General features: G+C 41.2%; 1 protein-coding gene across 1 annotated transcript in view; it reads right to left on the reverse strand.

Moving 5' to 3' along the window:
* Positions 1 to 16,592, reverse strand: part of RGS22 (regulator of G protein signaling 22) — an 81,636-nt gene extending 65,044 nt beyond the window's left edge. Inside the window, exons 1-5 of the mRNA XM_063131319.1 lie at positions 16,568 to 16,592; positions 13,657 to 13,685; positions 8,882 to 8,944; positions 4,295 to 4,525; positions 1,198 to 1,283 (exon numbers count right to left, since the gene is read on the reverse strand). Coding sequence (XP_062987389.1) covers positions 1,198 to 1,283; positions 4,295 to 4,525; positions 8,882 to 8,944; positions 13,657 to 13,685; positions 16,568 to 16,592 — 434 coding nt within the window. The remainder of the gene's footprint in view (positions 1 to 1,197; positions 1,284 to 4,294; positions 4,526 to 8,881; positions 8,945 to 13,656; positions 13,686 to 16,567) is intronic.
* Positions 16,593 to 27,278: the final 10,686 nt, after the last annotated feature.

Raw genomic sequence — 27,278 nt, forward strand, 5'->3', positions numbered from 1 at the left:
CAGGCACCTCAATAGGGGTTCAGACAGATCAATCTGAATAAAAGGACAAGTTGCTCAGCCAAGAGCAGCTGCTATATAAGGCCAGGTGGGACCCAATTCACTCCTCAGGTCACCTGATCTCTGCTGGGCTGCTTAGTGCTTCATCGAGTACTCTGCAGTGGAAGCACTGTAATGTGGAGATAGGGAAGGTATAACCTTCCAGATGCTGTCCTGCTACTCCCATCAGCCCTAGCCAGCGGGGTCAATGGTGAGGGCTGATAGGTGCAGCAGTGCAACATCTGGAGGGCCACACCTTCTCATCCCTGTCCTGTAGTGTCACAGAGTTCAGGTCATTCATGCTCTTTGCTTGTCTGCTACCCTGATGATACAGGGAGTAAGACACCTGGACCCTGCTGCCAGAGTCTTCATTTCCAAGACCTTGGGGCCTTAAACTGCACCAGGTATTGTATTTACTGGATGTAACACTCCTAATCCCACAACGAAGATTGGAGGGATTCCTTAAGAAAGGGCTCCCCAGCAGACCTTTCCGTCTCTAGCACAGGTTTCCTTGTCTTCACCTTATCAAAGTTAACCAGGATTAGTTTTTATCCCTCTTAATGAGGGTTTTGAAACCAGCATCAAATCTTGGTTAACTCTTAACCAAGACTTGATGCTGATTTCAAATCCCTCTTTAAGAGCGGCCTCCAATTAGTGTTAAATATGGTTAAGGTTCGTGCAAACATAACCATTAACTATGAGTTAACAAATGAGAGAGGCTCGGGGAAGAAAAGCATGACCCAATAGTACATTCCCCATCACTTAACCATGGTTAAGGGACTGTAAGCTTTAGGTCTACAACAGCCCTGAGATGCTTTTGCAATATGTGTTTTTAAGAAAGGCACATACATAGATATACCGACCAGATTAAACAAAATGAGCTACTATGGGAACAATGTGGGAGAAATCTATTGTTTACACACATTCAAACCAGCAAAGTGCGGTAATGATTAAGTATGGATCGTGATGTACAGGCAATGATTTATTATTGCCTGTAAAAAATTACAGAGTGAGAGGCTGTAAAAATAGCATCCGTTTTTTTGTTATTATTCACAGAAATAATTCAAATGATGTAACCTAGGCCAAAGATTCCTAAGAGTTCTTTTTTTGTGATGAGAAGCATAGTTTTAAAACCTAGATTCTGATTAGAAGTTGCAGTACCTGTATTCAAAGTAACAATCGCTCTCTAAAAATGCTGGCAATCTTTCCTTTTTAATCCACTCAATGGCCTGCTCTCGGTCCAGACACTAACAAAAGAAAATCTATGTAAATTTTCCTTCGCTTCGAGTTTCATTTGCGATGTAATTAATAAATATATTTGTTAATATTATTACGCTGTAATTTTCAGACTGTGTTCCCAAGGAACCCTGGAAGCTTCTCAGGGGTTCCAGAATGAGAAGATCAGCAATGGTGGAATAGGTTTCCTGAAAGAAAACTTCCTCACTATTACCAGTGTTGCCTACGACTAGGGATTGGTGAGAAATTAATTCAATGCGGACTTACAAGGAACAGTATCAAATGCTGCTGGAGTGCTAGGGGGACCCACCACTAGTGCAATGGGAAGCTAGTGAATCCTACAGAGGAATGAGCCAAATTTCTTGTTTCTGGAATGAAGCAGGTCAGCGGAATTTGCAAAAGGGAGCTCTGCTGATCTGTCCTCTCTGCCAGGTGTTTCCACTCGCTTTCAGGGTTGCTTTAGGAAGCACTGACTTCCTATTTTGCTGGCAGTGGGTCCCACTGGCACAACACAAACAGCCGGAGCGCAGCAGTAGTATAGGATGCAGCCCCAGATTCTCAGTATTACCAAATCACAAGGCCTTGTCCATCTCTTTCTTCTTTTCTGTTGTACGAAAGAAAGATGGAAGAAGTGGTAGGAAAGCATGGGAGGGTGATAAGAGGAGGACGGCATTGTCTGGACCCCCTGTAAAATTCTGCGAATGAAGCTGGCCAATGGCTGCAGTAAAAGCCTCGTCTAGAAGGACCCAATAAAACAGACACTGAGCTACGTGCGTTGGGTGATGACACAGTGTCTTTGCAGTTCATCACATATGACTTCTTTGAAATGTAGGCTAAGCTGAGAAGTCACCATTTGGCAACGACATGTCATCGCATTTACATGAATAGTCACCAAATTTGTCTGAAATTTTGTTTGTCGGAATTCATCCTAAGTGGCAAGAAATTGTTCCCAAAGGGAAGAGTGAAATCCAAGAAGTACTGCTACTTGGCAGCCTTTATCACTTTCTATTGGGTTGTGTGGGAACAATCTTCTCTGGCATTCATGTGTATCTGCAAAGGGAAGGGGAAACTTCACTCTAAACAATGCTTCAAAATAAAGAATGCTGATGCTGGCCATGAATCGCATAATACATTCTACAGAGGCAAAGCATGGCTATTTGTGTCCTGTTAAAATATGCCTCCTATGGCTTACTGATAATAGTTTCTGGAAAGGCTGAAGCCTGCTTCTTTATTTTGGCCAATTTTTTTTTCTGGATATAGAAAAATAAATGGGTAATTATTCATGTTCAGTTGAAACAAATTCCAGCCTTTCGCCTGCAGTATTCACAAGAAAAGATGATATGGCCAAGTCAAATTAATCAGGTTAAGGAAAACATCTTCAATAGTAAAGTCCTAAATTTCATAACAACACAGTTCTATGTGCGTTTAACTATGTTCATTGGGTCTTATGCTTCAGTGACTGTGACTGGGATTGCATTTTTGTTGTTAATCACATTATAAGGACTGCCATCCTATTAAAACTTAAGCCCTTCTTGAGCAACAAATGTGTATGAAAACGTGAAAGCAGGAGAGGAGATTGTGCCCACTGGATTTGCCCCTCAGCTCCATGCATTCATCCAGATGTCCCAGCGGACCTTATGCCAACTTTCCCCAACCTGGTTGCCCTCCTGATGTGTTGGACTGCAACTCCCATCATTCTCAGCCAGCATAAACAATGGCTATACCAACTGGGAATTATGTGAGTTGCAGTCCAACACATTTGGAGGGCAACCAAGTTGGGGAAGGTGGGCCTACACACATACACAGCTACATATGTGTGCCTACGTCCACATGATTGGGGAAACTAAAGAAGTCAGAGTCACACAAACAGGGTATACATGTGAGCAGCATACTTAGATAGCCTCAGGGCTGTACAATGGTGTCTGTCTCCTACCCAGTAGAAATGACAATGCAGCCCACTACACACACACCCAAATCAGCTCTAGAGAGTTGGGGGACTCTCCAAAGGAGATTTAGGGTGCACAAGGGGATGCACTGAGGAGAAGAACAGAAAGTCCCATTGCATGAATGGACATCTACTCATGTCACATTGGATGTGTTCAGATCTCTGATAAACCAATGGAAGTCAAGGATGGGTCCAGCAGGCATGATCCCACTCCCTGCCATCCACACACGACAGAAATAAAGAATATAATATGGAGTTAATTCATAATATGAGTTTTAAATCAGTTTAAATACAAAGAAAGCAATAGTTCTAGTGAAGAAGCAGTATGCTCCCTTTTTTCGACGATGCACACAAATGTCACAGCAGGTGCCATCTTACTGAGGCATCCCCCTCCTGTGTGAGATAAGAAGCTGATTGGTGGGAGATTCAGGATAAATAAAAGGATGTATTTCTTCACACAGCACATAGTTAAATTATGGAATTCACTACCAGAGGATGTGGTAATGGCTACCAATTTGGATGGCTTTAGAAGGGGGTTGAATAAATTCCTGGAGAAGAAGGCTATCAATGGCTACTACACTTGACGGCTAAGTATCTGAGACAGTAAGCCTGTGTGGACCAGTTGCTGGGGAATTTGGGTGGGAGAGTGCTGTTGCACCATGTCCTGCTTTGTTGGTCCCCAGTCAACAGCTGGTTGGCCACTGTGTGGACAGAGTGCTGGACTAGATAGACCCTCGGTCTGATCTAGCATCAGGGCACTTCTTATGTTCTTAAGTTCTTCTAACATGATGCCACCCAATTTTTGTAAGTACTTTTTAAAAATCTGCATGTTAATTAATTAGAGGAATCTTTTTAATTGGTCAAAAAGTGTTAATTTATTCATCTCACTAACTGACTAAACAGTGGGGAATGTGTGATCTTTCAGACACTGATGGACACCATTTGCTATGCTGTCTGGAGCTGATGGGATTTGCAGTCCATCAGCATCTGGAGAGCCATGTTTCCCACCTCTGATGTGAATGCTCCTTAAATCTGTAAGAAGGAGGAGGAATTACAATATAGAAAACATATTCTTACCATCGCTGCATAATTCGGGTCAAAACCTAAAAGAGGGGGAAGAGGAAGAGGGCTGAGGTCTTTAGAAATGGAACTTTCTGGCTTCGCTTGCCTCGTCACATCATAAATGGGGTTCCGGGGTTTTTGTTTGTGAAGCATCTTTTTCAACTGATTTTCCATACATTCTGTGGTATCAGTCGCAACTTCAAAAATGCCAAAATCAGAATTAAATTTAATTGGCTCTGTAAAGGTCTACAACAACAACAATGACAAAAAAATTAAATATTAGTTTACAGTAACTAGCACGGTAGGCCTCAGTATAACTATGTATTTTATTTATTGAGTTATGTGCCTGAATTCTGCTTGTATTCCACTCAACCCACCTGATGTAACAATTTACATTTTGGAGTCCCCCAACCCCAGCCCAATTATAGATTCTTCCTTTACATCATAGGGTTCCATTTTTCTAGCTTTCTGAAATCGTGCCTCTTCCCTTTCTAAATTTATTAAATCATCTATCCACAGCCAACATAGAAACCTTATTGGTTACGCCTACATCAGTGGAGGCTGATGGTTCCAATGTCAGTTGGATGATGAATCTGCTCCAGGTTTCAGTCACAACCAGTCAGAACTCTAAAGGAGCTGTCTATCACCTTGGATAGCTCCCTTACAGTTCTGATTGAAACCTGGAGTGGACTCACCACCCCACTGACATTGGAACCACCAGCCTCCACTGGCCTACCTGAGCCTACACTACTCTGTGCTGGTTCACACATGCACACTGTTCTCCATGCTCCTTCTGCCCCTACCATTTCGTTCCCATCCTGAAATAACTGGGCTTGCAGCAATCACCACTCTTCCCTTTCAGAAAATACCAAAAAAGCTGCAACCCACACTTTTGGAAACCTTTTGAATCTTGACTATAGGCCAACTGCCGATAAGAAATGCAAAATTGTGTCTGCTCCTCCCATCTAATGTGTCTTACCCACTAATGTGATTTGCGCCCCACTTCTAGGCTCAGACATCATTCAGAGCATTTCCTCCAACTTAACACCCATATGCAGCCTTAGAAATGTTTGAATGTGAATTTTCAGTCCAAAGTTTCCTGTTTTTATTTAAAGACAAGGGAATACTTTTTTTAAAAAAAAAGGAATGAACTTTTAATTCCAAATCATTGAACCCTTGCTAGCTTATATGAACATGCAAATGAAGCACGTAAATTCCACAATCTGGAACTATTGGAATAGACACCAGATAATTTTAGTTGTACAATATTTACACAGAAAACTAACCAAGGATAACATTAATTAATCACTTGTATCTATTTTTAATTCCGCCTCTAGCAATGGAGCCCAAGGACCCATTTTCCAACATGCATTCCAATTAGCTAAATTGAAAACATCTGGTTCCTTTAATGTAGTAAAACAGATGCCAATAACAATGTTTTAAATATAAATCGTATTGTCATTTTGGATGTTTGACCACCAATCATTTACAGGAGATATACAGGAACAGAATGAAAGAACCAATTGCCTTCGCCAATATCTTAGCGCCAAACTACTAAGTTAATCAAAGGCACATGCTCTAATCCAACAACGGGCTTCATTTTTCTGAATTGGGCTTCACACAGGCAAAAAGGAGTTCTGTGTAATGGCATGGAGTGGGGTCTCACATTTAACATCTCAGAGTACTGAACATGCACAGCTGATCACCTAGTTGACAGTTGGAGAATGAAACTATGGTGCTGTTCACACAGCACATTAACCCACACATAGTGGTTAAGTGTGTCTTTTTGTTAAACTGGCTTTTTAACCATCCAGTGTGGCTTGTTAACCTCCCTGAACAACCTAACAAGAAATCATGGGTTCTCAAGGTGGCTTGTTTGAGAAAAATAAGCCATACTGCATGGTTAGCAAGCCATCCTGCAGAAAATGTCCTAGGTTCAGACAACACACTAACCCAGGGTTGTTAAAGATGACTGTTGAAAAGTAAATGAAGATGGGAGTAAAACTTCATGTGGTTTGTGATTGGGACTCATTCAGAAACCTACTTCTGCCTCATTTATAGGTTTCTGGCATTGTTAGAGAACAGAAGCAAACTCTGAACACCATTCTAGAAGTTTAGTCAATGTTTAATTTCTTTAAAAGGATAGTGTTGGGAATCAAGTTACACATTCTCTGTTGGGAGACTTGTGCCCCCGATCCTAGATATGTAGGGTCTGCCTGTACTTACTCAGTAGTGATAAACAGGCACTCTGGACATCTCAGAGGTGCTATATCAGCCTTCCACAACCTTCGGCCCTGCATTTATTTTGAACTACAACTTGCACAAGCCCCAGCTAGCACAGCCAATGGTTAGGGATGATGGAAGTTGTAGTCCAAAACATCTGGAGGGACTCAGGATGGGGAAGGCTGCACTATATTGTTACTTCACATCTTCCATGGCTGATCCCTGACTTTCAAGACTGGTTTGAAAATTTAGTCTTGGCAAGCATTGACTCGAATTAAAGCTCTGGCTACCACTTCTGGAGATGGGAAACACATGACACAGACATCATGTATGTTTTGGTACTAGACATTACTTTGAAAGAGAGGAGGAGGAGGAGGCTGCTGTTTTTTTTTAGCAGCAGCAGCCATGTGCCTCAACTTCTACAATCTTACACTTCTATGTCCAGGTCCTAATAATCATCTTTATAAACCATGCCCTAGTTCCCTACAGTGCTAATAACAACAAAACTGCACACAAACACAACAGATGTCCCAAGAAGTAGAAGTAATCTGAATTATTCTCCTAGCCATCGTTTTGATTTAAATTGTACAAATTATGGGCAGTATCCTATACTACTGCTACACTGCCATTAGTTCTGTTGTAACAGTGGAACCAACCAGTAGCACAACAACGACTAGTGGTTCCTGAAAGAATGACAGAAATGAATGAAAATGCTTATTTCTGGAATGGGCCAGGTCAGCAAAGCTCCCTTCTGGGAGCTCTACTGACCTGTTCTGTTCCAGAAATTAGGGGTTTTGCTCATTTACTGCTGTTTCAAGAACAACTAGTTCCTGCTGCACTAGTGGTTGGTTCCACTAGCATGTGAGCAGCATATGATACCACCCTATGTACCTCACAGATGATACCAATAACTCCTAGCTAACTTTGAAAGCACTTGATCACCAGATGAATACACCTACAAAGACCTAATATTATAAATCAGGGACATTCAAATCATCCTATTTCTGGTCCATGTCACTTTTGCACATTTTCATTCATAAGGTTGGAAAACTCTCCCTTGTGCAGTTTGAGAGGCAAAAAAGTAACATATTTTAAACACCTTCTGAAAACACACCTTTTTATCACACAGGCTCTCCCTGCTGTTGGGTTTTTTGTTTTTGCTTTGGTCTTATGTGGTACTTTTAAACTTCAACAGTTTTCTATTGCATCTTATCATGTTATATTTTATAGTTTTAATTGTGAATTGCTCAGAGAGCTTTGGCTACTGGGCTGCATAAAAGCGTAATAAATAAAATGAAATGAAATAAGTCTGTTCCGTCCCATTTCTGCATGACTTTGCACATGAAAATTCACATTTAAATACAAATTTATGTACATATGTTCTCACAAAACATACATTTCTTTAAAAAAATCTTAAAATAAGCATCTTTGATATTTTTATCTCAAAAGACACATTTTCAATGCATTTTGATAATGATTTCTGAGCCAAGAAATGCATTAAAAACTTTAAAGAAGTACAAAATCTGAATGCTAATTTGTTTTCATCTGCAGAAGGTGCAAATCACGTCAGTTCGTACCGAAATTTGTAAAAAACGGATTCCTCAGTTATCCCTATTTGATAACATTCCTATGCTAGAGCTATAAAGGGTTACATCTGCCTTTTGGAAGCGGGTCATCCAATGGCTGTACCAACAGAATCCCAAAATTGCAAGTTAATTTTGGCAGCAGAGGCCTAGTTCCAGCATCAGGGAGCCATCTCTTCTCCTCCAGCACAAGCTTCCTGGGGTCTCAGTGACATTGAGCCACATGCAATTCTTTAATTTAACCTCTTGCCTACATAGCTAATGCTTATACCTGGATCCTGTTTCTAAGCAACAGCTGCATAAGCACAACAAAGCCAAATTGAATGGTGTTTTAACAGGGGTGTCACATTCTTACTGCAGCAGAGTAAAACTGGAAATATAAAATGTTCACATTAACCGTATTAATGTTGAAGAAAAAAACTCTCTTGAGAAAATCAAATTATGATGAGGTCAGAATCTCTCAACAGCTACTTTCCATTTTTGTGGTTTGACATGCATTGCAACATTGTTCTCTCAGCCTAAAAACCCACTGGGGCTTCCAGCATGAGATAATTCTTACACTGTCAACTTTCTCTTGGAGGACGGTCTTCCGTGCGACTTTGATGAGAGACTGTGTGTTTAGAAATACAGTTTAGAATCTGCAAAAAGATGGAGGCAAGCAGGAGGTGCTGGGCAACCAATCTACTCCGCTTTCAGAATGTAGATGTTACATTATTAGCCTGCACAATCGTATTGATCCAATTAACTTGATACTAACCGTAAGTGTTTGAGGAAGAATTTAGATCAGCATACTTACTGGAAGACTCAAAAATTCATTGAAGAAGTCTACAAGTATATCATCGGTTGCTAAATATTCTTCCTATAAGGACAGAAAAGCACAAAACAATGTTATGTGATTGAATAGATATGGGCTACCTTTAATATGAGTTAGCAATTTCCTGCAGGCCTGCTGCACCAACCGTCCCCTGCCCCCCAAAGTACATAGGAAGCTGGCACACACTATTTGCCCATCTTGCCCAGTATTGTCAGACTAAATAGTGGTTTAGATTGACAACAATGGAACCAGTTACCTAGGGAGGTTGTGGGCAGGCCCGGTGCTGCCATAGAGGCAACTCAGGCGGCTGCCTAGAGCACCAAGCAAACAAGGGTGCCGAACAGCATACCCGGAAGCTGCTCTCCTAGAGTGGCTTCCGGGTGTGCTGTTCCAAAGCCGCCGCCCCAGCCTCCGCCCAACCCCAGCGTCCTGGCTCCTTCAAAGCCAGGATGCTGGGGTTGGAGGCGGAGGCTTCAGTACAGCGTGCCAGGAAGCCACTTCCAGGCGCGCTGCTTCAAAGCCTCTGCCCCGCCCCCCAACCCCAGCGTCCTGGCTTCAAAGCCGGGAGCGGGAGGGAGCGGGCGGTGAGTGGGCGAGCAAGGGGGGAGCCGTAGCGTTGAGGGAGTGAGCGGGGGCGGTGGGCGAACGATGGGGGGAGCCGGAGCATGTGAGCGAGGGGGGAGCCGGAGCAGCGAGCGGGTGGGGGCGGCGGGGGGGGCGGGCAAGCGGGCAGGGGGGAGCAGTGAGTGAGCAAGCGAGCGGGTGGGCAGGCAAGTGAGGGGGCGGTGAGTGAGCGAGCGGGGGTGGCGGCTTCAGAACGCGCCTGCCTAGGGCGCAATAGTCTGGCGCCGGCCCTGGTTGTGGGCTCTCCCACACTAGAGGTATTCAAGAGGCAGCTGGACAACAATCTGACATGGATGCTTTAAGGTGGATTCCTGCATTGCGCAGGGGGTTGGACTTGATGGCCTTATAGACAACTTCCAACTCTACTATTCTATGATTCTATGAAATAGTCTGGCCTCATATAAGGTTAGCACAGCTCCCCAGGGTCTCAGACTGAGGTCTTTCCCATCCCCTGATGCCTGACCCTTCTAATTCAGAGGTAGGCAACCTGGTGCCTTCCAAATGTTTTGGACTACAACTCCCATCAGTTCCAGGCAGCATGGCCAATGGTTAGGGATTATGAGAGTTGCAGTCAGTCCTTTATTTGAAGACATACTCTGTTTTAAGGTCTCTTCCAGTCCAAGTCCAGTTTATAGATAAAGAATCCTAAGAAGGGGGAGCCTTGAAGCACCCCATCAAGAATTAGCACATGGACAGCAGACTGAGCAGGCAGAGACTTCCCCACTATGGTGAGGTGTATTATATTACTATTCAAATTACAGAAAATACTTTTTGCATCTATACATACAAATTAGCATATGAACACATGCAAATTTCATGTGTCCTCTTGTTTTGCTAACATGTAAGTGGCCATCCTGTCCAAAATATCTGAAAGTCACTGAGTCACCTTCTCACTGGCTATACTAGGGATTGGAACAGGGGCCCTTTTGTATGTAAGGCATTGCTCTACCACTGAGCAATGGTCCCTCCGATGATGAACCCAGTTGAAGCAGGCTTCTCAGACCAGCTATTTCAGAGAAGTGGCCCAAAACCATTGAAAATATAGACTTACTCTTAAAATAAAAGACATCATAATTCTTATCAGAAGACGATTAAGAGTGTAATATCCTCTACATTTTCCTATTTCAGTTTCTCATACCTTACCTTAAAACATCTGGACTCTCAATGATGCCAGAGGCCAGGTTCTGAAGGGTTGCACAGAGAGCTTCTACATGTGCAGTGGGACTTCTGAAGCGAACTGTCAGGGACTTAAACTGGGAACTGGGTGGCCTGGTATCCTACTCAATAGAGGAGAGGACAATCCTCTGTTTTGGAGAGCGGGCAATGGCAGAGATGGGCTCTGAGCTCCAAAACACAAAACCATTATTTTGAACCACTCCAAAAAAATGGTGGAGGGAAACACTTTGCTTTGCAGCATGCCAGCATCCCAGTCAAAAATATATTTTTTTAAAAAAATGTTAAGAAATAAAATTAAAAACAGGAGTGTCAGGGAGCCTGGTGAGAGCCAAGACAGGTGCCTGCAGGCACATTGGTGACTATAGGCACCACACTGCACCTCCCAGCATTAGAAAATAAAGCTCTCAAGGTGTAACAACCTCTGCAAACCTCTGGAACCGATGAGGGTTGCACAGCAGCAGCAGCAGCATTGAAATGAGTTTGGAAGCCTCCCAATAACATGGGTAGTGAGTAAGCTTGGTCTTGACATTTTAGAGGCATTTCCTTTGTGTGGAAAATGCTATTAGAAACAGGTCTAACATGCCATATTTACATAGTCACAGTTTAGCTAGTTTTAAAATGACTGTATTGTAGATGACTTGATATTTAAAGTTAACAAGGAACGTGGATGTTTTTCTGTCCCCCGCAGGCTCTTAAAACACAAATTACTTACTAATCCAGGAATTAGAAGTGCAGTGAAAATATGCAAATGCATACATGTACTTTTATTTGGTCATAAAAATATTATTTATGGGCTAAAATATCAGTAACATCTATATTGTCTTTAACCTTTTTACTATACTATTCATACTTGTTGCATTCTTTCATTTAAAAATATAAATAAATAATCAAAACTTCCTATAAGACTTTTATTTTTATTCTCCTTTTAACAATCAACTTTTATTCTCCTTGCAATAATGGCAGCATGAGAAAATAAGTATGGCAGAGAAGGGGAAATTTAGATTTGGAGGAAGCAATCCCCAGACTGTATCTTAAATCTTCTCAACAGAAACAGGTATATATTTCAGATTTAACATTTTGATGATAAATATATTTACTCAAACATTGCACCGAACTCAATAAGATTTATATCCAAGTAATGATATTTTAGGAGTGAATCCTTAATGAAAATTCTAATTTAAGATTTGATTTATTTTCTGATTTAGTTGTACTCTAAAGTGCACAGAATCTCAGTCTGGGATACTGTTACCTCAGCAGTAGCTGAGACTTTGCTCTCTGCCTCAAAGCTCTCCAAGAGCTTTCCTCTCCTCAGACAGAATGTACCAAGATTTGTAAGAAAGTGTTTTGACCCCTTTGCTAATACACCACCTACATTCTGGTCTACTGGGAGCAATCTCAATTGTCTGGAACTGAGGCAAAATGTACCAAGTAGTGTATCAAAGAAGAACATGAACTACTTGTTCATAAATCATTTTGCTATTTTCTGTCCGAGCCCTGAGTTCCAGCCAACAGTCAAGACTGGGATACTTCCAGACAAGGCTTTTATCCTGCAATTGCCCTAACTGAAACTCAAAAAATTACTGGGCCGGGGGGGGGGGGGGATTACCATTTGTAACCCTTCTGTGTATATTGCTTTTTATTTGGTAGCACTAAGGGCACCCAAGTCACAAGACAGGAAATGGAACTTAAGACACTGGCTTCTGCCCGTGAGTCCATTTTCACTGGAGACTTACCTACCCTGTTTCCTGTAGTGCCACTTATGCCTGGCAAAGTTAAAGGAAGAAGCAGACTCTTGTTATATCATATGTAAAAAAAAAAATTAACCAAAAATTGGAAAGCACTGGTAGTGCGGAGTTCTGAAAACTGATTCTATACATAGGTTGCAACTCTATGATTCAGCAATACATTTCTGGAAAATGATGACACGTAACAGTGCTATATATCAGCTGCAGTTACAACTTAACCTTTTGTTAGGTCTATTCAGTTATGTTAAAATATCTATCAACAATGTTACATAAGCCAATATTGCAACTTCTAAGAGCAGCTAGATTAATTTATGCAAAAGAGTGGGACCACAGAGTTTCTTTACCAGGACATAATAGTCCTGGTAAAACTAACAGTGTATTAAAAGAAAATGTGCCTAACAGTGCAATCCTATACTCAGAAGTCCATTGAATTCAATGGGACTTACGCCACTAAGTGGGTTAGAATTGCATTCTAAGGCTGAATAGAGATGTATAGGAGTACACTGCAAGTATAATAAGTATACAGTCTGGAAATAAACTATATAACTAATTTACCATAAATAAATATTAACATATTGCATCCTGTATGCAAAAGCATGCCTTTGTCAGTTTAATTTAATCCATAAAGATTTTTGTATTATTTTTTAAATTAATTTTTAAATTAATGGTTCCTTCCACTTTGTATTTTGCACATTATTTATATCTGAAGCTGCAATCCTATATACACTTACTAGGGAGTAAGTTTCATTAGGCACAATGGGACTTTCTTCCAAGTAAAGATGCACAGGACTGCACTGTTAGTAAAGAAATTAATATATAATAATGCATTACTATAATACACATGATCATACATATAATAATCCATTATCCATTTAATCATTGTTTTTGTTGTAATTTTTAAATTTATTTATTTATATTGTTTTCCCATTGTTTTTATATTGGTTTTCTATATGTAGTCTGAACAGCTTTGAGATTTTAGGATATTAAGCAGTATAAAAGTAGCAATCATCATCATCATATTTGCTTTTTGTCTCTGCCTTACATATATTATCCCTGTTGCAGGAGCCTTAATAAGATTACGGTGTTGTTTTTGTTTTATTGAGTCAATAATAGCCAATAGAAACAAGGCGGGAAGAAATAAATAAAACACCAGGCACACGGCTGTCAATATAGCTACTATCACTGAAAAATGGAAAGGGTGGAATTACTTACGAACTCATTTTCTCTTATACAGGGGGGCACTGAAACACATAAAAAATAAAATAATGAAAGTTATTCAGCCAAGGTATTTTCAATTTCTTTTATCACATATCAGTTATCAGTAACACACTAAAACAGATCAACAGCCATAATCATAAATATTGAGATCAACTCAGATTTTAAAATCAAGAACCTATTCATAGAATAAAAAACAGCAGTGATAAAACAGTAAAATATATGCCATATACTACACTTGCAAGATACAAACTCATACTTGCTTGCTAAAATAGAGCAAGGAGTTACGGAGAAAGATCACTTTAGAGAAGCCATGCCATCCAAAGTGTCAATGCCACCACTTTTCAAGAGGTTCATAGTGCGTTCTTAAGCTTTTTCAGACAGAAAATGATCCTACAACTGCCAGAATTCCCCACCCACTTGTATCCGGCTCTTTTCTGGTAAAGTAAAATGTTATCTAAAAGAAAGCAGCTTGTTATATTGATATTAGTAGCTCACTAGCTCCATGCCTCAAAAAACTTCATCTGTTGATTCCTGGATATGAAGCTGTTTAAACATAGCTTTGGTTCATCCCCAATCCCAGCCATTTGCCATCCTACCACTAATTATTTTAGAAATTAATGTACAGAAGTCAAAACAAGTGGTGGAGCTAAGCAAAAAATATAAATAGATTTATAAAAGTATAGTTTTCTAAAACAACAACAGCAACCCAAATATACACAATTGGATTCAATACCTATTGACTTTAGCCACCCAGGAAAAGGTATACTACATCAAATTACTAAAAGAGCATAAATTTCAATTAATATTAGGAAGTTTTATTGGATTATATGAAGAGTAATGTGATCCACCACAAAACCAGTGTGGGACCACAAAGAGACATGCATGAGACTAAACCTTTTTAATTATTATTTATTATTGGTTTTCTATGTAAAGAAATTTTTCATCCAACTTTTGCTTAATGATTTTACTTATACACATGAAAACCCGTTAAGGAGAAAAAGACAGAATAGCTGCACAATGCCTTCTAATTTGTAGCAGTTGGAGACTTCTGTCTGGAAGCACTCCGGGGGAGCAAATTCCTCTCCTAGCATCCAGTGCAGAGATACTTCTAAGGCCTCCTGACTCTTCAGAGTACTCTCTCTTTGGAGAGTGTCTAATTATCAAAATGAGAGGTAAGGGGCCTCTAGTCTACCTCAATTTCTTTCTGCTGCCCTTGAACTCCCCAAAATATGGAAATTGCTCGTAAAAACAATCAAAAGTACAACAGGTACTTCTAGATGGGAACTGTTAGCGCTTCGACTCTGAACATATTGTGCAGCAATCTTGTCTTTTCTCTCCCCCCTTATGGTGCAATCCTGTGCACGTTTAGAAAGGAAAAAAGTCTGACAACCCCCAGCATTCCCCAGGCAGAATGCTTGGGAGTTGTAGGACTTTATTCTCTCATGCATAGGATTGTACTCTTTATGGATTTTCTGCTTTAGGGAATATGATGGATGCAGCAATGGAAAAACACAGGAGGTTGAGTGGAAGATGACATCTAGGGCCCCTGTAAAATTCTGTGATGAGGCAAGGTGATGGTGCTTTAAAAGCCTCATCTGGAAGCAACCTACACTCAGTTAAGTGAGGTTAACACATCACGTACAGTATCTGATGAAGGAGGCTCTGGCCCACCAGAGCTTATTCCACAACAAATTTGGTAGTGTTTCAGTTGCTATTGATGCAACAGAGGCTAACACAGCTCTGGAGTTGCACCCATCTGAGAGAAGCTCTGGCCCACCAGATCTTATGCACATGCACAAAGGTTCTTAGCTTTATTACTATTTCACATGCTCCATGGCTCAATTCTAGCTCAGGCTGAGCCCAGCCTATGAATCAGACATGCTTAGTCTCACTTACTGCTATACTTCTACAAATCCTAATTGTGTATTTAGCCCAAGATGTGGGACTGGTGCTGAAACAGATTTAAATAGTACATGGTGTTTGGCTGTTTTTCACAAGCAATATGTCCTTTTTAATTTCCTCACAACTGTACTTCAAATCACCCAGAAATCTACCATCTGCTCACAGTAATGGTATCCTCACAAATTTTATTTATTTATTTATTTATTTACTACACTTCTATACCGCCCAATAGCCGGAGCTCTCTGGGCGGTTCACAAAAATGTGACACTAATAGCATAATCCTATACATATCTAGGTTCCATTGAGTTCAGTGGGGCTTACTTCCAGGTAAGGGTATAAGCCTAAATGTACTTTTTAGCCTCTTGCATCATTTGCAGTATAAGTGTGTGTACTGCTAATAGGGGATAGAATGGAAAGTGGGGGAAAGAGGCAATTTGAAATCAAATCTATATTATTGTCAATGTAGTTGTACAATAGAATTAAAGATGTGGGAAATAAAAAAAACTGGGGTGAGCATTGCTTGTGAAAACTCAGGCCTCATCTACACCAAGCAGGATATTGCACTATGAAAGCGGTATATAAAAGGCAGGAGCCACACTCCTGCTTTACAGCGGTATTGAAGCGCACTGACAACTGTTGGGGCCCATTGACACATACCATATACTGCTTTCTTACCACTATATCCTGCTTGTTGTGGCTCCTGCCTTTTATATACCGCTTTCATAGTGCAATATCCTGCTTGGTGTAGATGAGGCCTCAGTCTCTCTTGTCGTCGTCCTGCACTAACAGAGTTCACACGTGACGCACCCCGGTCTAAAAATGCGCCTCTCGGGATCATTTGTCAACATGCCCTTCATTACAATGTGGGTTTTGCTGGAGTGGTGGGTTTCAGCAGCAAGGCATTTTCCTTTCGATGCCCATTTCTCTCCCACCCCCGTCAGGATGATGAGCGAAATATATCGGATTTCTCTGGGCCGCCGGCAGCCTCCGCTCCAGTACATACCAGTGCTGAGCTTCTTCTCTCGCATGGCGAAGATGCGCACATTAGCTCTGTGGAGTCCGCGATTCCCACCCTTCCACCCTCGAAAGTTCAATTAAAGCCTCATTGCTCCTCAGGGTGATCCGGAAAAAGAAAAGGGGGGAGAACCCCCTCCTGTGCTGGGCCCTGAGAAAATAGGCCGCGCCGAGCTCCTAACTCTGAGCTTTGAGCGCGCGCACGGACGAGTGCTGAGCGCTCGCGCTCGTCTTAGTTTGTGCAGTCTCACAGACAGGCCGGGTTGCTATGGAGTTGCTGCAGACAATGCACAAGGAGTGGAGCAAGAGTTGATTGTCGTCTTCTGGGCGGCGGAGGGATTTCTCTCGGCTTGGCAAGCCAGGCTGACAAACTGAGGGAGGGCGCGCAGGAGCCGCCACTGGAGTGTTAAACTTGCGGAAGACCCTTTCTCGTGCGTCAATCGCAGGCGAGGCCGGTTCCTACCCCGAGCTTTGCCTTTCAGCCTCTAGGCGGCGCAAGATCGCCTTCGGCTAGCCTGTAAACGCTGCCGCACTTCCTCGGGTTATCCGTCGGAGTTTGAAGGCGGCCTTGCGCGTCTTGTCACCCGGCTCTCGCAGTCCAGTTTCTGTGGCTCCTTTGGCGGCTGCAAAGACTGCGTAGGTAGCAAGCCCTGCCAGGTATTGGCCAAGCTCTTTGCACTTACCCGCCACACAAAAGCAGGATGGTTTGGTGGCCGAGGTGGAGGCGAAATAATAATAATAGCAATAACCACCACCACCCTCACCCAGGCAGGCTCTATTGTGATGCATTTGGAAACCCCCAGGCTACCTTGGTGACCATTATGGAATTCTTATCTGCGCTTGCCTGGCAAGCCTCCTCTGCTCTAACTAGGCAAACTATCATTTGGCATAACCCCTCTGCTTCAAATGAATGCCGGCCAGCATGGTACCGCCAAAACTAAAGTGCCATTACCATGGACGTGTTAGGCCTTAAACAGACCTAACTTACTACTAACTTTTTAAAAATCCAATGAGGGTTAAGGCTAATAAACAGTAGTAGACGTTTTCTCTATCTTAGAGACCTGGAATAATTTCTATACACAAAGTACAAAATCTTGTTGCTCTGAATTTACTGTTCCAGAATAAACAGTGGTGAATGCGGGTTGATAGGACAAGGTTGAGGAACATGCATCTCTCCAGATGTTGCTGGACCAAAACGTTCATCTGCTCTAGTTAGCGTAGTGGTGAAGGATGATGGGAATTGCAACCCATCAGCATCTCTGGAGGTCCGCAAATTCCCTGTTCTTGTCCTGGGGAGTCCTCCTATACTTCAAGGATGTTAAGATACCCCACATCTCTTCTAGGGAATCATGTTGTATACTAAGGCGGCACTTTTACCTCAAACAACTTTTCAGCCTAGTATGTCAGATATAGCTAGGAATTTAAAATATATCCACAAAAGAAATACAAATCTTAACAGCATATTTACTGATGATGTAAGCATAGGGTTAATTCCCTTACATCAGCATGGAGATTTTATTTCAAGGACCCCCCCCCCCCCGAGCATTTCCTGTTATTTCTTTGTATGTGAAAATGTATATGGCTAAAAACTTGGCTATTTATATTTTAGCAAATTTCATACTTCCTGTCTTGAAGAGAGTTACAGTGGGCTATGCAAGAATGAGAGAGGAACTGATGGACACCAACTTGGATTCCTTTAAAGGGGAATTAGACAAATTTATGGAGAATATGGCTATCAATGGCTACTAGTCATTATGGTTTTAGTGTGCCTCTCAATTCTAAGAGCTGGGAAACACAAGCAGGAGAGTGCTGTTGAGCTTATGTCCTCTGCATGGGCCTCCCCATGGATATCTGGTTGGCTAGTGTGGGAAATGAATGCTGAATTGGATAGACCTTTGTTCTTCTCCACCCAGGCTCTGATATTCTTATGAAGAGTAAATAGCATGAAAGGATTCCAGTGCTATCATACTAAGTATAAATTCCAAGTCTAAAGCCCTACTTATGTCCATATTGTCTTCATTCATGGGTTGTTAATCTGTCATTTACTTCCTTAACCTGTGCAACCTCCTGCTTTGCGTGGAGGATTTTGGACACATTTCCACAGTAGCTGTAATTTATATTTAACTCTCCATACAGAATGGAAACTGAATGTCCAAGATCCCTGGGGGCATGGGCTTTACATTTTACTTTTTTTGGAAGAGGCTGACAGTACAATCTTATGCATGCTTAATCAGAAGTAGCCCCACTGTGTTCAGTGAGGCTTACTCCCAGGTAAGTAAATAGGGTTGCAACTTGAATAACTGTTTATTTGAAAGTATCTGGCATCCTGCCCTTTCAGAGGGAGAGAAAAACTAACCCACTCAGCCAGTCTGGGCAGGGGTCCAACACACAACTTTACCCACTCTTTCTTCATTTCTACAGAGGATATCAGCTGGAATTTATCAACATAAATGGACAATACTGAGCCTCCAAATGCCTTGAACTCCAGCTTCGTATTCAAACAGCCAGACAACTAAAATCAAGCCAAATACAACTATTTTATCTCAAAACATATCACAGTACACTCAAGAAAACAGCATCTGGACAGAGACAGCTCAGGTTGAGTAGCTGTATTCACCACCTGTGTGTGTGTTCTGTTAGCACTTCACAAATGTAACAGTGCCAACAAAGAAACTGCCACTACAATGAAATTGATACTTAGGCATGACTATACTGATGGACCATGGTCACCTACTATTCTACAATACTACTGTGAGATCAACAGAACAGCTACTAAACTAAGGGTTATATACCATAGAGTTCTGGAATCTGATCTATGAGTATCCATGGTGAGACTATCCTAATCATCCCATCATCACAAGGAATCAAGAGGACAGGGATTTGTCCCCTATTATGCCAGAAACCACTTGATACCTCCACTCATTGGAGTACCAGTTTCCAGATTAATGCTCAATATTTTTATCTCGAACAAATGCCCTGTTATATGTGCTAGGCCGGTTGTTTTGGACAGATGTTGGCAGTCACGGAGACCAAGAAGTCATCTTAATCCTGAAGACCAAGCTGCTTCTTGCCTTCCAGGTCTTTAACATGATCTCATTGAAATAAACCAAGATTTCTCAGAGCCGTAAGTTATAATTGATAGCCAAAGGAAACACATTTTAAATATTAAATACACATTGGCTGCAGTTGGCAAGCAAGATTGGAGCATGAACCTATGATACAAGTTTACAATTGCAGTGAATAGCCTGGAAGTGATTTGTTTTTTTAAAAAAGCATTTTCAAAGTAGTTTTTGAAAATGAATCTTCGATGTCCCCTAGTGGTGAAATCCAGTATATTTCAGTGAACAATTCACAGTGGAGTTTGTATATCAAACAGCAGGGGAATAGATGATATTTGGTACTATGAATCTATTCACCCCAGACCCTCCTACACGCCTTTCAGCACAGGCTTCCCTGAAGATCCAAATTCAACAATGAAAGAATGCCCTCGGTTTCTCACAAGATCATCTGGCAGCCACTTAAAGTACTCAGAAGGAAAGAGTGGGTGTTTTAAGTTGTCTGGTTTATTTCACTTGGGTTTGTATGGCATGGATTCTGCTGTAATTAATTTCACTCTAGTCATGGAAAAGTACAGGCAACTGGAACCAAGATATTTCCATGCTGTGACAGAGATTTTTTAGAGAAAAGTTCTTCCCTTGGCTTGCTCTCCTTCCTCTGTTTTATGACATCCATTATTAATTCTATCATCATCTGCTTGAACATACCCCATGTTAAGGTGCTCATCTGTGTATTTTAGAATCCTGGGCTCTTATTTATGTGTAAAACATGCTGTATAAACATTTATCTTAATCCAGAATTTATATTGGTAAGATTTTGTCTCCTCTGTCTCTCAAGAGATATTGCACTATGATCCAGTAGTATGCAATATATATGATCTGTAGACCAATCCAGCCCATACCCACAAGGCTTTCCCCCCTGTAAAAATTGGTCCTCAGAGGTTCCCCATCTAACCCACAGAGCCTCCTTTGATTCCTTCAGGAGCTGAGCCCCACCCCCTGGAGAGTCTCTGTTATCTCCAATCCTTTGTCTCTTATCAGAGATAACAGCATGGATTCCCCTGCCTGTGGCTGGGGCAAGCAATGTGCAAGGGAATCCCAGTTATTACAGTTTGGATGCAGGTGGTGTAGGACTTTGGCTGACACTTGGAGGACACAGCACAGGTAAAGCCACCCTAACTAAAGCTGCAGCACCCAGATGATGGATATTTCTGGAGTAAATCCAGCCTGACAGAATATTTTTCAAGAATATTACCATTTTCTGTCACCAAAGCGTTCTCTACTAGAAACTAGCAGAAATAATTTATTACTTGGACAGTTTTCTATATGCCCTTCCATTCCTGTCAGATTAAAAAGAAGAAGCCTACAAATTCTTAAGCCCTTTCAGGTTCCTAAACTTAAGCAGATCAAGGCCAATGGCAGCTGTTCTACGGGGGGGGGGGGGATCCAACCGCCCCGCCCCCCAACACACATATAAAGATGAAGTATTCTTGACATTCCCACACAGCTGAGCCACATGAATCAAGGAAATGCTATGAAGAATTCTTAGCTTTACAGAAAATAAAGAGAAAACCCTCAGTGGGGGGTGGGGAGGGGGGAGCACTTGACATGTTTTAAGTGTTTTTCTTTCATTACTAACCACTTCATTAAGAAAGGTTATAGACTTGGTGAAGACCAGGCCATAGAACCCTACTTTTACACTGGCTTGATGCATTTTATTAGCTGGATTGTCTTCACAAGCTCTGAAGTGTGCTAAATACCAGGAAGTATTTTTAGTCGGACAGACCACTAAGAAACAAACAACAGTGACTTACATTTATGGAATGTATGTTTGGGGCCCTTGCTGCAAATAGCATTCTATCCAGAGGCTGTATACTGAGAATAACCATTTGAAGCATCTAATGCATCTATAGCTTTATAAAAGCAAGGTTACAAAGACTGAGCCTGGACAGTTCCAGTGATGCTGGAAGAATGTCAAGACTGAAATGTACCTTTCAGTTCACAGCTTGATCTTATTCATGTTTACTCAGAAGTACATCCCACTGGGTTCAGAGGAACTTGTCTTCAGAAACATTGCAATGCCACCACCTCACACACAAGGCTTTGACGCGCACACCTCCCTCAGGCTAAGCACCACCACTTAAATACCTGAGGAAGGGTTAAAAAAAAGTATAACGTTTCCGTTATAGCAGAGGGAAAAGGCTTTTCTGTGAATATAGCAGGCTGAAGGTTTAATGTAGTGTTTATTTGTGAACCAATAGAGCAGGAGACACAGCCAAACTGACATGTGGTTTTATGGTTGCAAAATAAAGAAAATGTTTATTATTGTTTACAGTTCTTAGTTCCTTAAAATTCTATTCAGCTCCTGCCTATTCTTAAGAATACTGGTAGTAACAAATCTAATAATAAAAATCCTTAGTCCCTATGATCTTATTTTCACTCACTCCTCACACAACTCCTGATAAGAAATCACACAGCCAAACACATCTACCCTCCAAACCCAATCACCAACCGAACACCTCAGACCTTCAGCTCCCCCATATATATACTCCTCCCCCTTTTCCACAGCATCACCAGCCACACCCACTCAGTCCAACATTCTGTACTCTCTAGACATACTAACGCAGACATACCTAAGGGAATAGAAATGTGTGTAACGCCACAAACATGTACAAGGAATTGCAGTCTTAGTAGATTTTAAAGCAAAATGTGAATGTAGTAAAGGACTCTGCAGACTGAATGCTACTTATAATGCGATCATTATATTTTTCTTCTTATCATTTTGCTTCAGCATTTTATTTGGTGGAGTAATGGACATATCTTGCTGCAATATTCAAATTAGGGCCAGCTTTAATTTGCACATGTAAAGCTGTTAATTACAGGACAGAAGAATGTATCTTATTTCCTTCCCGACAAAATATTCCAGTCTGTATTGTGTTGTGCTTGGAGCAGTGAATCTTCATACACCAATTTCCTCAGCTGGTATGATGGCAGGGCAGCCAAGGGAGACCAAAAGAGGCTAATGAGAGAACCAGCCTCACTACACTTAAGTTCAGGAGGGGAGGTAGGAGAGGTAGGGAGGCTAACTAGGTCATTGTGGCTAAAGGAATAGGAACAAACTAGACAGTGACCTAAAAGGCAGAGACCTGATGAAAGGAGCAGGGGAGGTAGTTCAGAGTGGAAGATCATAGGAACCAAGGAGAACATAGGACTAAGGCAAAACTGCACTCGCTATCCAGAGATAGGGAGGTTTGTACAGTATCAGCTAAACATATCTTATAGGTCCTTTAAAGGGGCTAGGAACTGGGCCAGAGAGCCAAGGGGTCAAAGGATTGCTATTTATTAATTTTAGGTCCCAGCAGCAGGTATTTGTGTCTTTAATAAAGGAATGATATTTTGCCAATGGAAGCTCTACTGTCATTGTAGTGTTGTGACCTGATAGCTATAAAGCAGCAATGAAGCTGAAGAAGCTAAGTGGTATGGCAACTGAGGATAAAGTTCACATATTGATTTGAACTGTGCTTCCTATATTGAAGCACTGAAAGCCACCCAGTTCTTTGGGTTCAGGCTTGTAGTATAAAAGCATCGGTGCAAAATGTCGCAGGGATAAGGTTGGGAATTTTTAGGACCTGCAATCAAAACCTTTATAGGGAAAGTGCTAAGAGCCAGACTAGAAGTGACATCAGGAAATCTTGTGACTTGCTTTTCAATGCTCCTTAGACTTGCACAGACAATCAACATCTGAGGCTTTCTGTGCCTCCTCCGAAGGAGGCTTGAAAGATGGCAACAAGGGAGAGGGCCTTCTCAGTGGTGGCCCCCAGCTATGGAATGAGCTCCTCACTGAGGCCAGCCTGGTGCCAACGCTGTCATCGTTTTTGTGCCAGGTTAAGACTGCCCAGGCATTTAGTGGCATATGATGGGACACTTATGTTGACTGTTTTGAACAGATCTGTTACTGAAATTGTTTTTAGCTATTTAATTGTTTTAAATTTTCTATCTTAAAACAATTTTTAGACCATGTTTTATTATAATTTTGTTTTATAATGTTTATAATGTTGCATTTTTCTGTATTTCTTATGAATTATTGTCAACCTCCCAGACAGCCTCGGCTATCATTATTATTATTATTATTATTATTATTTATTTATATAGCACCGAAATTAAATAATAAAATCACCATCAATCATCAGTAAAAAGTTCTACAACTCCCAATTGTACAAGGCCTATAACTCCCAAGGGCCTGATTGCATTTTTAAAGGTGTTATTAGCAGCCACTAGTCAGGCAAGTGCATAAAACCTGGATAAGGCTGTGTAATATGGTGTATGCCAGGCTACCATTGGAATAGTTCTGTGTTAATTCTCAGACAAGGCAGAGTAAATTAGTCATGGCTAATTATAATTTCCTGATTATTCTGATATTAACTTGGGGAGGAGTGTGGGGAAAAATTGTCATTAAAAACACCAGCACATAATAATAATAATAATAATAATAATAATAATAATAATAATAATAATATAGCAGTGGGAAACAAATAGAAGATATATTTATATGATGTTCAATTTGAGAGAGATTTATTACCCAGTTGTTTCTTACTAAATCTGACCTCACCTTGCAGTTATTCCAGCAAGCAGGTCCGTAGTTTGGGGGTGCTCCTGGACCCATCTTTGTCACTGGAGACCCAGGTGGGCTCGGTGGCCCGGAGCACCCATTATATACTTTGGTTGGTATGCCAGCTACGCCCATTCCTGGACAGGGATAGCCTTGCCACGGTCATTCATGCACTGCCTCACGATAAGACTACTGTAATGTGCTCTATGTGTGGCTACCCATGTGTGTGGCTTGGAAGCTGCAGCTAGTGCAGAACACAGCAACTAGGGTGCTCACGGGGACACCTAGCTCTGCCCATATAAAACCTCTGTTAAAAGAGCTGCACTGGCTACCTGTTAGCTACCGAGCCACGTACAAGGTTATGCTATTATCTTACAAAGTCCTAAACAGGATACTGTTTAGGTGGGACCAGGATACCGAGCAGACCACCTTCCCTTATATACACCCAGGCGACATTTACGATCTTCAGAGGAGGCCCTGCTTGTCATTCTCAGATGAAGAGAATGTCATCGTGAAGAACCTCGACGGCAGGCCTTCTCTGTAGCGGCACCCACCCTCTGGAAAACCTTCCCTTGTGCAGGTCAGGTGGAAAATGTAATAACTTTTAAACGCCTCCTAAAAACATCTTTTTAAACAAGCCTTTGCTGGACTGTAATTTATTCTGGTTTTAAAGTTTATTCTGATTTTAAAGTTTAAACTGGATTTTATGGTTTTAGTTGTAAACTTCCCAGAGAGATTAGGCTGTTGGGCAGTATAAATATGTAATAAATAAATAAAGTTCCACGTATTAACGAAAGTCTTCACAGTTCTGTTTTCAATCAATGCAGACAACATCCTTATACGGTAGATATGCAGCACACCAATATGTCTTAATCTTCGTATTTGTGGAGAGGATGCTGTCAAGGACATAGTCCATTATATGCTGCAGTACCTTCTTTCTGGTCAGAATAAGTTCATCACTCCTAGAACTGTATTTTTTGCATTAGTGGTCCAGAAGAGCAGGAGGAAATTTGTCCAATCAATCAGTATCTGTTCCTTGTTATGAGGTTCATTTGTTATAAGCGCAGCTTAGGAAGAAAGTAGTTTTGTAGGAGAAATTATATTTTGTTTATTCTATGCTGATTATCTTGATGTATATTTGTATGTTTTCCAGATTGCCTTGTGTTTGATCTGCTGAGATTCCATCATTTGTACTCAATCGTCACTTGCCCTGGGAAAGCAGAAGTGAAGGGGATTCTAATCTGGTACCGTTCATTAGGCTGCTGGTTTGTGGAGAGCCTCACATGTTCTAGACCCAATCTACATGGCTGATTTAGCGCAGAGCAACAGCAAATTAGGGTCATTCGTGACAGATGCTGTCACTAATCTACAGCAGTCTTGCAGCTTCCCTATGGAAAAAGCGCAGTTTTGGAAAGTTCTTTTAGTGTCTTTTTTCCTTAAAAGCAGCTCCTGTGCAATTTCACTGTGGTGCGCCCACCCCCGGAATTAAATTCTGGACGTGCCTATTTCTGTGACTTGGGCCTTAGCTAGACCTAAGGTTTATCCTGGGGTAGTCCCTGCCTGCTCCCGGGATCCCCTGTGTATCATTTACATGAACAGGGATGACCCTGGGATGATCCCGGGATAAACCTTAGGTCTAGCTAAGGCCTGAGTCAAGGCTGGGGCCACCTCACTTCCCTCTTTTTCCCCATTCGCAGTAGGGCTGCTTCTCCATTCATAATCTTTTTCTGATTCAAAAAATCACAGTAGCGTTGTTTCAAGCATTCACAGTAGCGCAACTGTTTTCCCCATTCACAATATGTAGCCTCTTTTTCCCACTCAGGAAATCGTAGTAGCGCTGTTTCAGGCATCACATTTACGCAGTAGCTGCTTTCCCCTTTCAGAAAATACCAGTAGTGCTACTTCAAGCATTCACACCAGCGCAGTAGCTGCTTCTCCATTCCCAGTATGTAGCCTGTTTTCCCCATTCAGAACAGAGCTGCTTCAAGCATTCACAGTAGGTCAGTAGCTTTTCCCATTCACAATAGTGTAGTTTCAAGGTGGATGAGAGAAAGTTGTAGGGTAAACTACAGGGGATTAATTTACTGCTTCTAGTAAACTACTCTGAGCAGAGAAGGGTGGATAGGGGCAGAGAACAAGCCTCTTTTATTTGCTGAGCAGCAACTGCAGGGTTGATAATGTTCAGTTCTACTCCGCCCACCTAAAGCCAAAGTATGGGGCTTAAAAGTGCTGTGTGGCCCATGAACATGGGTTTTTAGGCACTGTATACTCTGTTTTTCTTCCTTTGCACGCTCCTGATGGACCAAAGCATTCATGAAAATCCAGATTTAACCAGAAAGCTGTTCTCATTCCGTTTCAATGTAGAGTGGGCCCAACTCAGATGATACTGCCAAAATTATGTAACTTCAGAAATAGTACCTGAATTAGTACACTTTCCTCGTCTATTCAGATGCCTTTCTCCTTTTGCATTGTCTTTAAACTGTAAGCCTGCAAGCATGGACTGTCTTACCTTTCAATCTCTATGCAGCATACAGAAAATTTTAGGCAATTTAAAAGTGATAATAAATGGAGATAACCATGATGAGCTGTGGGTCCAATAATTAAATATGATTTGACTTATGTAATATGTATTACCATCATACAGTTTTGTTTAGAAATATTTTATTAAAAATATGAAAAGGTAGCACAAATATTTAATTCTTTTTAATTTGCCAGTGTGACAAGAACTATATTTAAAATTCCAAAACAAGGTTGTAAGACATATTGAAAACTATGTTGAAAGTACTTTATTGAAATCTCATTGAGTATGTCTGGCAAAGTGACAAAACACCAAGACAAAAGAGTTTAAAATTTTTTCACTTTTTTCAAAAATGTATCAAAAGTTAAGTTTAGGATATTTATACAGAGAATTAATTGTCACCTTGATTAATGTTCAAAAATATAATACTTTCAAAATTGCATAATTATTAAAAAGTGCTACCTATATAAAATAGAATTGAGGGGCAGGGAAATATATTCTATTCTCTCCAAGACCT

The sequence above is a fragment of the Elgaria multicarinata genome, chromosome 7 (genome assembly GCF_023053635.1).
Source record: "Elgaria multicarinata webbii isolate HBS135686 ecotype San Diego chromosome 7, rElgMul1.1.pri, whole genome shotgun sequence".
NCBI classification, from domain to species: Eukaryota; Metazoa; Chordata; class Lepidosauria; order Squamata; family Anguidae; genus Elgaria; species Elgaria multicarinata.